Source organism: Callionymus lyra, chromosome 18, assembly GCF_982586985.1.
Source record: "Callionymus lyra chromosome 18, fCalLyr1.hap1.1, whole genome shotgun sequence".
Taxonomy (NCBI): Eukaryota; Metazoa; Chordata; class Actinopteri; order Syngnathiformes; family Callionymidae; genus Callionymus; species Callionymus lyra.
Genome location: NC_141835.1, coordinates 5984717 through 5998379, shown reverse-complemented (window position 1 = coordinate 5998379; position 13663 = coordinate 5984717). Strand labels below are relative to the sequence as shown.

At 39.9% G+C, this 13663-nt stretch overlaps 1 protein-coding gene across 1 annotated transcript; it reads right to left on the bottom strand.

Moving 5' to 3' along the window:
- Positions 1-7685: 7685 nt before the first annotated feature.
- kcnk3b (potassium channel, subfamily K, member 3b) lies at positions 7686-13148 on the bottom strand. Its single transcript, XM_087779568.1, has 2 exons — positions 12829-13148; positions 7686-10114 (listed from the first exon to the last, which is right to left on the bottom strand). The coding sequence occupies exons 1-2, from the start codon at positions 13109-13111 to the stop codon at positions 9291-9293; spliced, it is 1107 nt and encodes a 368-aa protein (XP_087635694.1). The 5' UTR covers positions 13112-13148; the 3' UTR covers positions 7686-9290.
- Positions 13149-13663: the final 515 nt, after the last annotated feature.

Here is a 13663-nt window from a genome sequence, read left to right as displayed (position 1 = left end):
AGTATCTAAACTGATGCAGCAGTGATGACGTCACCTGATCGTTTATGTATGATCCAGTAACTCGGTGCTCGTTTGGTTTTGTCTGATGACTCTGTTATGATGCATTTAAAAGACTTTGTATTTTTTTTTATATTTTGAATTTAAAAGGCTACGAATTAAAAAATATTGAATAATTGAAATTAAAATATAACAAATAATGAATAATTGAAATCTATTCAACCTTTCAATATTCTGATGGCATTGATTTACTTCCAAACCTCTGCACCGTAGTGTTTTCATTTGCCACGGATTTTAACGCACTTAGCAGACATTTTACTGATGTTTACTGACACAGCAGAACTTGATTTTGAAGAGAATAAACAACATTAACAAAAGAGGTAAAGATGTTAAAAATACACATTAAAGAATCACTTTGGTCTCCTTATCTCGGCATCTTTTGTCTCTCACCTCATGTGACCAGACGGGAAACCTTCGTAACCTTTTCTGCCTTTTGACAGTCGCGCGGAAAGCAACAAGTTCAACTTCCGGTTACAGGTTTTCAAAATAACAGAACACGTGACAAAATAAAAGCGTTCAAAATCCTTGCATTTACATGTGTAGAAATGTTTTTTGCTTTTGCTCAGAAAGATTGATGACTTTAAGAAACACTGTGATCTCGTGTCAAATACATCATTATTGAACTGAAGCAGTTGTGATCAGAAAGAAGATTTAAAAAGGAGATTATTGACCTTGTTTTCTGGAGAAAATATTTGAAAAAAGACATGTAGAGACAACATTTAGAAACATGTAGAGAACCAGACTGAGGAGCAGAAAGAAGGAAAGCAGGAAGAAAAAAGTCAGAATAATATGTGACGTACACTTCGACTTCGTCTTCGTCTCTACAGAAAGAAAACTGGAGTTTTTTATTGGAAGTCAATGGTTGAACTTTATTGACACTGAAGAGGAAACAATAGTCACACGTGGATCATGTTGACGCCTCAGAGGGTCTCTGGCTGAACATCTGCTGACGCTGGAGACACTTCCAACATCTCCACTTCCTCCACAGGTACTGGGAGCTGCTCTCTACTCCTGCTCCTCCAGACCACAACAACAACAACAACAACAACAACAACAACAACACACATCATGAAGATCACGACACTGAGCAGCACAGACCGCACTAGATGGTGATCAACCTCTGGCTCTCCGAACATTACAAGGGTCTAAGATGTGAACACACGACGATAGTCTTTCATAACCACACACCAGAACTCTCCGCTGTCTTCCAGAGAGATGTTAGTGATCACCAGGCTCTTGTCGGAACGAAAGATTCCGTCTTCTTGTTCTTCATATACACGTGATGTTCTTCCTTCAGTTCTGTTTGTCTTCATGAACCAGCGGATCTCATCATGCTGTTTCCAGTCACACTGTAGAGTCACGTTCTCTCCTTTTTAACCCTTCTTTTATATTTTTACTCATGTGTCGTCATTTGCACCGTCTGGATGATGAACTTTCATTTGGTTGTTAGGTTAGGTTAGGTAGAACTTTATTGAAAAATTTGTTTTTTTCCAATTAGCACACAGCAATACAGCAATTATTCATAAAATTAAAAATAAAATAAGAACAAGAACAAAGAGAAATAAAGAGAAAGTGCAATACAATAAAATGTGCAATGATAATAGATTCTGATTCTGACTGTGATTCATTCATGCAGAAGGAAGAAGAAATGATAAAAATTATGGTTCACATCATTTATTTTCACGCACAGACAACACAAGTTGTGTTTGTTATATATAATAAAAATATGAATTCATACATATTCATAAATTCAGCTTTAACTCGGCGGATGAACATCGAGGTAAAACAACGACCAGCATCAGAATAAGATCTCTAAGAATCACGGTGACAAACAGTTAATCAGCGAAAGTGATGAAAACTTCACTTTATCAGTGGAAAGATGTTCAACTATATTTGGTTTTAAGATCCTCTGGAACAACAGTTGAGGAGAAAGATTCCAGTCGACAGCGTGAAAACAACTTGAGGCAACAAAACTATTGGTGTCTGACACTAAAATATGTTGTGTTCATAAAAACCACAAGTTTAAAAAAAAGCTACATATTATCTGGGGATCAAAACAAGGAGGAAACGGTGAATGTATAAAAATTCCCTTCTGCATGAAGAGTCACTTTGTCTTCGTTGGTCTTGAAACTTTGTGATCCTGACGTCGAGCTCATCTAATCTCTCGCTGATGTAAAGAGGTAGAAACACACTCTCGGGTGTCAACGCATCACGTGGACGATGATAAACATCGCGGCAGGAAACACTCTCCGGTTTTTTTTATATTTCTGTGAAATGTTTCGCAATAATGGCTTTAAAATAAACCTGATATTGGTTTATAGAACTTCTTATATTGGATCGGTTTGTCGTGAAGACTTGTGGAGGAGAAACGAACTCCATACAACTCCATACTTCCATACAATACGATATATAGTGATAGTGTAGTAACAAGTATATATGTGTAGTATTGTCCAGTACTTGACTCTGGTGTTATAGTATTTACAGACCACATGACTCTTGACGAAGTTGTAACTACTTTCATTTGTTTTCAAACCAAAATATGTCCAAACATCAGCTTTAAAAGCTGCTGGACTCACTGTATCCTCTCGTCCTCAGTTGTAACTGATTTCTTTTTTTTTTCAAACCAAAATATTTCCAAACATCAATTTCAAAAGCTGCTGGAGTCACTGTATCCTCTCGTCCTCAGTTGTAACTGATTTCATTTTTATGTCCAAACATCAATTTTAAAAGCTGCTGGAGTCACTGTATCCTCTCGTCCTCAGTTGTAACTGCTTTCATTTGTTTTCAAACCAAAATATGTCCAAACTTCAGCTTTAAAAGCTGCTGGAGTCACTGTATCCTCTCGTCCTCAGTCGTAACTGCTTTCATTTGTTTTCAAACCAAAATATGTCCAAACATCAGCTTTAAAAGCTGCTGGAGTCACTGTAGCCTCTCGTCCTCAGTTGTAACTGATTTCTTTTTTTTTTCAAACCAAAATATGTCCAAACTTCAGCTTTAAAAGCTGCTGGAGTCACTGTATCCTCTCGTCCTCAGTTGTAACTGCTTTCATTTGTTTTCAAACCAAAATATGAACAAACAACAGCTTTAAAAGCTGCTGGACTTACTGTAGCCTCTCGTCCTCAGTTGTAACTGATTTCATTTTTTTTTCAAACCAAAATATGTCCAAACATCAGTTTTAAAAGCTGCTGGAGTCACTGTATCCTCTCGTCCTCAGTTGTAACTGCTTTCATTTGTTTTCAAACCAAAATATGAACAAACAACAGCTTTAAAAGCTGCTGGACTTACTGTAGCCTCTCGTCCTCAGTTGTAACTGATTTCATTTTTTTTTCAAACCAAAATATGTCCAAACATCAGTTTTAAAAGCTGCTGGAGTCACTGTATCCTCTCGTCCTCAGTTGTAACTGCTTTCATTTGTTTTCAAACCAAAATATGTCCAAACATCAGTTTTAAAAGCTTCTGGAGTCACTGTATCCTCATGTCCTCAGTCGTAAGTGCTTTCATTTGTTTTCAAACCAAAATATGTCCAAACATCAGCTTTAAAAGCTGCTGGAGTCACTGTATCCTCTCGTCCTCAGTTGTAACTGATTTCATTTTTTTTTCAAACCAAAATATGTCCAAACATCAGCTTTAAAAAGCTTCTGGAGTCACTGTATCCTCTCGTCCTCAGTCGTAACTGCTTTCATTTGTTTTCAATCCAAAATATGTCCAAACATCAGCTTTAAAAGCTGCTAGAGTCACTGTATCCTCTCGTCCTCAGTCATCCCTTGGATCTCAAGGGATTTTATTGTTCCTTTAGCTGAGGAGAACGTAATGAAGTGCTGCCATCTAGCGTTTGTAAGTTTAATCGCAACTCAAATAAACAAACACCGGAAATATTTGAATGTAATTGTATATACAAAAATATAAATACTCTATATTATTTTTTATTTTTTTTATTTAAAACATACTTTATTAAACTTTAGCTGATAAAATAACTATGTTAAAAAATATATATAATTTATTTTACGTTTTACTTTTGGTGTTCTTCATTTCTTTTGTATTTATTTACATCAAGAATTTACTTTTTAAAATGAATGGAATAGAATCAGAACCTCAGAATATAAACTTCTTTTTTTTTTAGTAATTGTCATTTTCTCTTAAAGTCAGTATTTGTGTGAAATTGGTGTGATTTGGTTTTGTGCTGGTGAGAAACAAATGGTCAGTTCCACATCTGTCCAGTAGGCGGACTAAGATTCTAGAAGCCATCGGGACCCGGTGGGGGGTCTCAGCAGGTGAACATGAAGAAGAGCTTCAGGGCCGTCGGTGACGTCACGTTCAGGCCGACCTTTTCGGGTGGAACTATTTTAGTCGTGGACCCTCAGGTCCGCTGCCAACAACAGATGCTGCTCCCACGTGGGGGGGTCAATACAGGGATTTGTTGAGGGGAGACTCCTTCTGGTGCCGCTCCGTGTTCCTCTAATGGCCAAAAACAATTTCATGGAAACGTTTCCAAGACTTTCCATCTGGTGACATTCCGTATAAATAAAGTTTTATATTTATCACAGCTGCTGGGGCAGATCGCGTGAGTCACGTTGTTGATCAATATATTCATATCTAATAATATATATATATAGATATATATATATATATTTATATTGTGTCCTGAAATTCTCTCTCCTTCTTATTGTGATCCTCGTCCTCCATGTTTTGTCGCGGTGAAGACTTTAATATAAAGCCACAACATGAACCCCTTGACATAATGACTCAGAACTCCTGCCAACCTGCTGGACCGGAACTGGACTTCAGTCAGAACTCCTGTTGTGGTTCCATCTGGACCTAAAGAGCGTTTATATACATTACACTTCATGATGACACACACCAGAAACAAGACTTTAAAATACCTATAAAAGTGAATTTTGAGTGAATTCTGTATGCAGGTCACTGTAGTATTACGCAAGTATTACGGTGACTCGAGGAGTAATACTACGTGACTTGCGGAGTAATACTAGGGTGACTCGAGGATAAATACTAAGGTGACTCACGGAGTAATACTACGGTGAACAGGTCTGGAAAAGTGCTAATTAAATACAGATTTCTTACTTGCTTGCGGAGTAATACTAAGGTGACTTGCGGAGTGATACTATGTTGACTCGCGGAGTAATATTATGGTGACTCGTGGAGTAATACTACGGTGACTCAAAGAGTCATACTAGAGTGACTCGAGGAGTAATACTATGTTGACTCGTGAAGTAATACTATGGTGACTCGCGGAGTAAAACTACAGTAACTTGCGGAGTAATACTAAGGTGACTCGCGGAGTAATACTATGTTGACTCGCGGAGTAATACTATGGTGACTCGCGGAGTAATACTACGGTGACTCAAAGAGTCATACTAGAGTGACTCGAGGAGTAATACTACATTGACTCCTGAAGTAATACTATGGTGACTCGGGGAGTAATACTAGGGTGACTCGCAGAGTAATACTAAGGTGACTCAAAGAGTAATACTAGGGTGACTCGCAGAGTAATACTACGGTGACTCAAAGAGTAATACTAGGGTGACTCGCGGAGTAATACTACAGTGACTCAAAGAGTCATACTAGAGTGACTCGAGGAGTAATACTACAGTGACTCAAAGAGTCATACTAGAGTGACTCGAGGAGTAATACTACGTTGACTCGTGGAGTAATACTACAGTGACTCAAAGAGTCATACTAGAGTGACTCGAGGAGTAATACTACGTTGACTCGAGGAGTAATACTACGTTGACTCGTGAAATAATACTATGGTGACTCGCGGAGTAAAACTACAGTGACTTGCGGAGTAATACTAAGGTGACTCGCGGAGTAATACTATGTTGACTCACAGGGTAATACTATGGTGACTCGTGGAGTAATACTATGTTGACTCGCGGAGTAATACTATGGTGACTCGGGGAGTAATACTAGGGTGACTCGCAGAGTAATACTACGGTGACTCGCAGAGTAATACTTCGGTGACTCAAAGAGTAATACTACGGTGACTCGTGGAGTAATACTATGGTGACTTGCGGAGTAATACTACGGTGACTCAAAAAGTGATACTAGGGTGACTCGCGGAGTAATACTATAGTGACTTGGAGAGTAATACTACGATGAAGTCAGTCAGTCAGAACTCCTGTTGGGGTTCCATCTGGATCTAAAGAGCGTTTATATACATTACACTTCATGATGACACACACCAGAAACAAGACTATAAAATACCTATAAAAGTGAATTTTGAGTTAATTCTGTATAAAATATTCATGTTTTTAATGTTTGGACGAAATAATTGTCTGGAAATGTGGGACGTAAACACATGTTGTCATGATAACCTCTCACGTGTTCATACATCTTCCAAAAACAATATTATAGCTAGTATTTCACTAGAAATGGCTGTGATTGACAGCTTCCCTATTACCCGCTGTGCAAACACGCTAAGCCGCCGCCCATCTGCCCTTCCGAACGCCGTCGTTAAAAATAGTTTGCACGAAAGCGTTTTGAGTTTCACCCAGATGTGACTCTGAGTCGCGATCAAACAGCGTCTCCAGACGCCGTCGGGATTCGAGCGGTGAACTGTGATGAACAGAAGTTGTTAGCGACGCTAACGCTAGCAAGAGCGTCGTCCATGTTGAGGTACAAACGCGTCTTTGACGCTGACCCTTGACACGCCGTTATCTTAGCGGCCCACACAAAACACACACATCCCCCCCTTTAAACTCTTTACGGCAGTGGGTCGGAGACGGCATTTGCATTCATTTCCATAATCAGTTTCCAAGTGGATAAAGTGCAAGAAAATAAAAATGTAGTTTTTACTATAGTGCAGCTAAACACGCCTTGAAAATGTATATGTTAATTTTAAATTTAAAATGATCAAATAATTTAATTTGTAACGAATTTGATCGAACTCTAAACCATAGAAGAACTATGGTTGAAAAATAACATATGGTGATATATATTATATTAAAATACTATTAATAATATTTGTTCTTATTTTTTATTTTACAAATAATACAAAAATGTAACAGTGCGATCAAATATTGATACAGTGTATCATCGCTGTATCTATATTTTTTTACCCTCATTTCTTAAGTAAGACTTTTTTTTAAATCTTACTTAGTGCTGCTTTAATTTGATCATAAATCTGAAGTATATCTACAGAAGTATTTTAGTGTCATCAGAAAAATGAATGGTTGAATTACACATTTCAAATGTTGAAACTTATTATTTAATATTATTGTTTTCTTAGGTTTTAAATGATTAAATTAAATAATTTATATATTGAACATTTTTATCGATTATTTTCAATACTATTGTACACATAGAGTTTAATATTTTAATTCTAATAATTCATAAACACGTTATATTAATTTAAAAAGGTTTTATTCGTAGCTTTTTTAATTCAATATAAAGATGTTGCTATAAAAGCATCACCAGACCAAACCAACAGAGCACCGAGCTGCTTGATCACATGATTAAATCAAACTATTCAACATTCCGATGTTGCTGATGTACTTTCATAAAATATATTCTTGTTTGTGATACTATTATTGAGGAAAATGATTCAAATCTTGTAGAAATATGAAAAAATAAAACCAACATTCTCTCGTTGAAGGAAAAGAACCAGCTTTTCTCTTTTTACTCAAACTCACAGATGATGAACAAACACATGACTCGTCCCTACTTTACCAAAATAAACTGTGGAAAGTCTTCGCCTCTGGATTATCATAAATAGTGTGCGTAAGCTAATACATGCTAGCGACATTCGTTTCTTCAATATATCAACATATCCTGCAGCATTTGTTATATTTGGCTTTTCTTCGTCAAGTTAAACGGATTTACATTCATTTACTTTTTTTCAAAGTTTGTTTTAAATGACTGCAGTTTTATAGCCACGACGTCTGTGACTGAGTGAGATTAAGAAACACAACAACAGATAAATGACAAACGACATCGTTGGCATCGAAGCAGGTATTCCTGGAAGCACCGTTGGCTGGGATTATCATCTCCAGATGCATCATGGGTAAAGAACTCTTCAAGCAACCGCATGAAGGAGGAAAACTGTGCAGCGTGAAGTCCTTATTTCTTTATCCACAATAATAAATACGATTCAAGTGGATCCAGTGATCTGCACTGAGACAGTGCATACCTCTGCCAAGGAGCTCTTTTCTTAAAGAATCCTATCAGAAGTAACAACTTCCACGATTTAAAAAATGTATTGAAAATACCCCAATAATGGATCCATGGGTATTATTATTGTTATTTAATCAAAATAAATATTGTGTTTTAGTAAGTAAGTAAGTAAGTAATTTGTATTTATATAGCGTTTTTCTGTTGCACTTGTGTTGTCGTTATATTGATTCATTGTAGTTTTTGTCATTATTTGTTTTTATATGTGTATCTTTTCGGTGAACTTGGACAATAAAGAAACATCTTATTTGTTTTCTTCACTAAAAATGTCATTAATACTCACATGGATTACGTTCTTTGCTATGTTGTTAAAAAGTATTTTCATCTAGCGAACATCAAATCCTACAAAACCTTCCTGGATCCAGATGGAACTCCAAAAAAACAAATGTTTTATCGTTTCCTGGTTACAGGATTCAGGTAAATATGTCCGTAGGTATGAGAGCGCTTGTGAATGGTTGTCTGTCTTTGTGTGCCCTGTGACAGACTGGCGTCCTGTCCAGGGTGTCCCCTGCCTCTCGCCCTATGATATTGGGATAGGCTCCAGTTTCCCCGCGACCCCGACCCCGGGATAAAGCGGTCGACAACGAATGAATGAATGAATGTTCACGGCGTTATTTTGGCTAAAAGACAGATTCATACGGGGATCGCAACTCCTTGGCAGAGGTATTAAAGCACAGACTTGGTGATTATCAGAGACTCTGGGGGTGTTTCAGGTCGTTTTTTTTTTAAACATGTTTGATCGTTAACACCTGAAGGGTTTTCCTGACTCACAACTGGAACCTGTGCCTGAAGTCGTCTGGTTGAATATCTCTGAGCGGACGGACGTGAGCGAGACGGTGATCCGGCGTCTTCTAGTTTCCTCAGAGACGTCATTTCTTCTTTGCTCTTGGTCACTGTGTACACTGCAACACAAACACAAAGGGAAGACCTTGGGTTTGTTTCCTTCTCGTCCACACTTGCTTCACTACTTTAGCACCGCAAACATCTAGTCACGATTCCTGCTGCCTGCTGAGTGTCCACTTGGCAGGTTCTGGGAAAATCTGTTGCTACACGGAGCTGCGTCTTTTGAACGCCCTGAACGGAGAGAGTAAATGAAGGCGCCTCGTGAAGGAGCCTATCCTGGTGCATTGACACGGACTGCACACGCAGCCGCTCGACGGGGGGTCCACGTGCTGGGAGTCCGGTCGACCCCGGTAGGCGTCGGCGAAGTCCTCGCGCGCCACGGACCCCGGCAGGTTCTCCCTGCTCCTGTACCACAAGCACGAGCAGATGGTCTGGAAGTGCAGCACCTCGGTGTAGACCCCTTTGAAACCCTTCTCCGGATCCTTCGGCAGGAGAGTCGCCGCCTCCCGGGGTTTGCACATCATCGCCTTCTGCTTGGCGTCCCGGCGCTCGTCCTCCATGTTCATGGTCAGGAAGCGGAGCACCACCAGGTTGAGGAAGGCGCCGATCACCGTCAGGCCCATGAGGATGTAGATGAAGCAGAAGGCCACGTAGCGGGGGTCGTTCTGGAGGGTGTTGTCCCTCTGCAGGGCCACGTAGTCCCCGAAGCCGATGGTGGTGAGCGTGATGAAGCAGTAGTAGAAGGCGTGCAGGAAGCTCCAGCTCTCGCACTGGGCGAAGGCCACGGCGCCGACGCACAGCGTGCCCACGCAGGAGACGAAGCCCACCGACACCATGTTGACCATGGACACCTCCGTGTTGCGCAGGCCCAGGTACCTCTTGGCCTTGTGCAGCAGGAACCTGACAAACGTGTTGATCCGCTCGCCCAGACTCTGGAACATGACCAGCGTCAGCGGGATCCCCAGGAGGGCGTAGAACATGCAGAAGATTTTCCCGGAGTCCGTGCCGGGAGCAGCGTGACCGTAACCTGGAGGGATCAGAGGATGTTGGGAATTTATTTTATTAATAACTCAGGAAAATGATGTCACAACACGATCTGGATCTTATTATCCATGTGTTTGTGTCGTTTACAGTTTATTTTGGTGTCTAAACAAGAATGAATTGTCTCGTCTGCAGTTCATACAAAACTCTGCAGCCAGAATACTGACCTGCTCTAGTAGAAGAACTCACATTTCTCTGTAGGTTTTTTTTTTACTTTGTATTGCTTTTGATTGTTTAGGCGCTTTGTGACCTTGGTCCAGAAAGGTGCTTAACAAAGAACTGTTACTTACTTACTATATCTCTCTTCTAAATGATTCAAATAAGCATTGAGACATGGCATACCTCTGCCAAGGAGCCGCATTCACTTGACTATACAAGCGTACAGTATGTATATAAAAGGTATATACATGAAAAAGATAACATAAAATGAACGTGTAAAAATCATTAAAACCATGTACATTATATTTCTTAAAAATGTGTTTGCTCATGGGCAAACAATTGTCCGACTGGGAATCAAACCTGTGACTTAAGCTCAGTGCGTGTGAGCAGCAGCGGTGAGAAGCCATACAAGAAGATGTTATAAGTTTCCCTAAAAGTCTTTCTGAATAAAAAAAAAAAAATGATGTCATTGATGCTTTAAACACTGATTTGATTTCAAACAAAGTAATACTTCAGACTAGAAAACCACGACATACACTTGAGTGAAAGTGACTTTCCTTGTTGACAAGAAGTAAATCTTCCTCTGCTGAAGTCAGATGGAAAGAAGAAAAAAAAACGGTTAAATATAGTTTCGCACAGTTGGCCACAGAGTTTTGGGATAATCTGGGTTGATGTCAGAGAAATCAGCCAACAGGAGGGAACGATAGGAATGTGTGTAGATGTTTTTCATCGCTATTTTTGTTGTACTTTATCCCACCTGACATTGACCAGAGAACTTTCCAGGGTGTCCCTCATATACGCTGATATTTCACTATGTAAAATTAAACTGAAATAAAAATGACAAACGGTGACTATGAGTCATTTAAATGGAAACTAATGTGTGTGCGTGTGTGTTGTTGTGATGTGTGACTCTATTGTATCATCAGTGTGTGTGTGTTGTTGTGATGTGTGACTCTATTGTATCATCAGTGTGTGTTGTTGTGATGTGTGACTCTATTGTATCATCAGTGTGTGTGTTGTTGTGATGCTTGACTCTATTGTATCATCAGTGTGTGTGTGTTGTTGTGATGCTTGACTCTATTGTATCATCAGTGTGTGTGTTGTTGTGATGTGTGACTCTATTGTATCATCAGTGTGTGTGTTGTTGTGATGTGTGACTCTATTGTATCATCAGTGTGTGTGTTGTTATGATGTGTGACTATATTGTACCATCAGTGTGTGTGTGTTGTTGTGATGCGTGACTCTATTGTATCATCAGTGTGTGTGTGTTGTGATGTGTGACTCTATTGTATCATCAGCGTGTGTGTGTGTTGTTGTAATGTGTGACTCTATTGAATCATCAGTGTGTGTGTGTGTTGTTGTGATGCTTGACTCTATTGTATCATCAGTGTGTGTGTTGTTGTGATGTGTGACTCTATTGTATCATCAGTGTGTGTGTTGTTGTGATGCTTGACTCTATTGTATCATCAGTGTGTGTGTGTTGTTGTGATGTGTGACTCTATTGTATCATCAGTGTGTGTGTTGTTGTAATGTGTGACTCTATTGAATCATCAGTGTGTGTGTGTTGTTGTAATGTGTGACTCTATTGTATCATCAGTGTGTGTGTTGTTGTAATGTGTGACTCTATTGAATCATCAGTGTGTGTGTTGTTGTTGTCATGTGTGACTCTATTGTATCATCAGTGTGTGTGTGTTGTTGTCATGTGTGACTCTATTGTATCATCAGTGTGTGTTTGTACAGAACTCTCTTTTCATTGAAATATTGACATTAGAAAAACATTTCTGGAGATGAAATCCTGTTGACCATAACCAAACCCACTCTGCTGTGATTGGTCAAGCATGGAGGTTTGTCACCGCGCTTCATCCATCCCGGAAGTCTCCACCACCAAGGGACTCGTTGTATAAACAAAGCGGGCTTGATTATAGCTGGCTGGAGGAGGAGTGAAGACTCATAATGGACTCTCTTAACCTCTCGTTCGCCCAGATTTCAGAGCAACTTTATAAAGTAATATATATACATGTATATACATATTTATATGCTCTAGTAGAAGAACTTACATTTCTCCGATCATTAAAACTCTTCACTGGCTTTATATATGTTGCCTGCAAACATCTGCAATTTCAAATCGATGGAAATCATCCTTATTTAATATGTATTATATAAGATATAAATTAAATGTAAATAGGACCAAATTGAATTTTTAGGGGAGACTTCTTACACTCAAAGTATTTTTGTTTTACATATAGTCATATAAGAAGCTCAAATTACTTAGATAAAACAAGTTTAGGGTTATAATGTTGGTTTTGAAACAAAATAATAAAATAGCAATTAGTTGTAAATTGTTTTTTTTTATTCTCCTTAAAAAGTTGATTGTTGCGTTTGGCAACACAGATCCTTTGTTATACAACGAGTTCTCGAATATAAAGGACAATTAATGGAGATATAAGGAAGGAATTGTGTGTATATATTTTCTCGTGAAAGCGTCACTTTTGTCTGGATGAAGTTCGGGGGATTTGGGGTCACGTGACGGTCTCCACTCACCTATGGTCGTGATGACGGTGATGGCGAAGTAGAAGGAGCCCGCGAACCTCCACTGGACGCCGGCTCTGTGGGGTCTGAGCTGCAGGACCACCTGCTCCAGCTCCTCGAAGTTCTCCCGGCTCAGGTTGTACCGGCGCATCAGCTCGTGCCTGCGGGCGTCCAGGCGCCTCTTCTGACCCACCTCCTGCCTGGACTCCAGGGTCTCGAACACGGCGGCTCCGACCACGAGGTAGGTGAGGATGCTGACGATGAGGATCAGGGTCCGAGCGTTCTGCCTCTTCATGGTCTCAGGACGTCAATGAGCCCGGAGCTGTTCCTTCAGAACCAACCCCCCCCCCCCCCCTCCTCCTCCTCACAGTCGGAACCGGTGCTGTGTCTGGAGAGGTTCGTCACCAGCGCCGTCCATCGCAGGATCCCCCGGCAGGACGAACCCCACGGAGAGCGAGGTCCACGACAGAAAGTGAAGATCCTCCTGAAAGTAACGTCGTCAAATAACGCTCATCGCTTCATTCACAAATATTGACCCACAGGCTGTTTAAACAAAAGCGGCTCTTTTGGCCGCACAAGTTGTCTAGCAACCTGCGGAATACTTTCTTTTCCTAAAGTCAATATTGAAGTCTCGGTCCCTCCGGGATCAGGAGCTCCACCCTGAGAGGAACCACCGTGGCGGGACGGAGGTCCACACGTGAGATGCTCCTGAAGTCAGGCTTTATTCATTTAAAAAATGGTTGGAGGACAAAGAAATATACTTTGGATCACTTTAATCTTGTTTTAGTGTATTTGTATTCAAATAGAGTACATTTAAAATAAAGGAAAGAAAGTATACTTGTTTGTT

What these genes read in the sequence shown, in the direction of transcription:
- kcnk3b (XM_087779568.1), bottom strand. Translation starts at nt 13,111, where the DNA reads ATGAAGAGGCAGAACGCTCGGACCCTGATCCTCATCGTCAGCATCCTC. An exon ending in CACCGTCATCACGACCATAG is followed by an intron (nt 10,115 to 12,828) that starts GTGAGTGGAGAC and finishes TGATCCCTCCAG; the next exon opens with GTTACGGTCACGCTGCTCCC.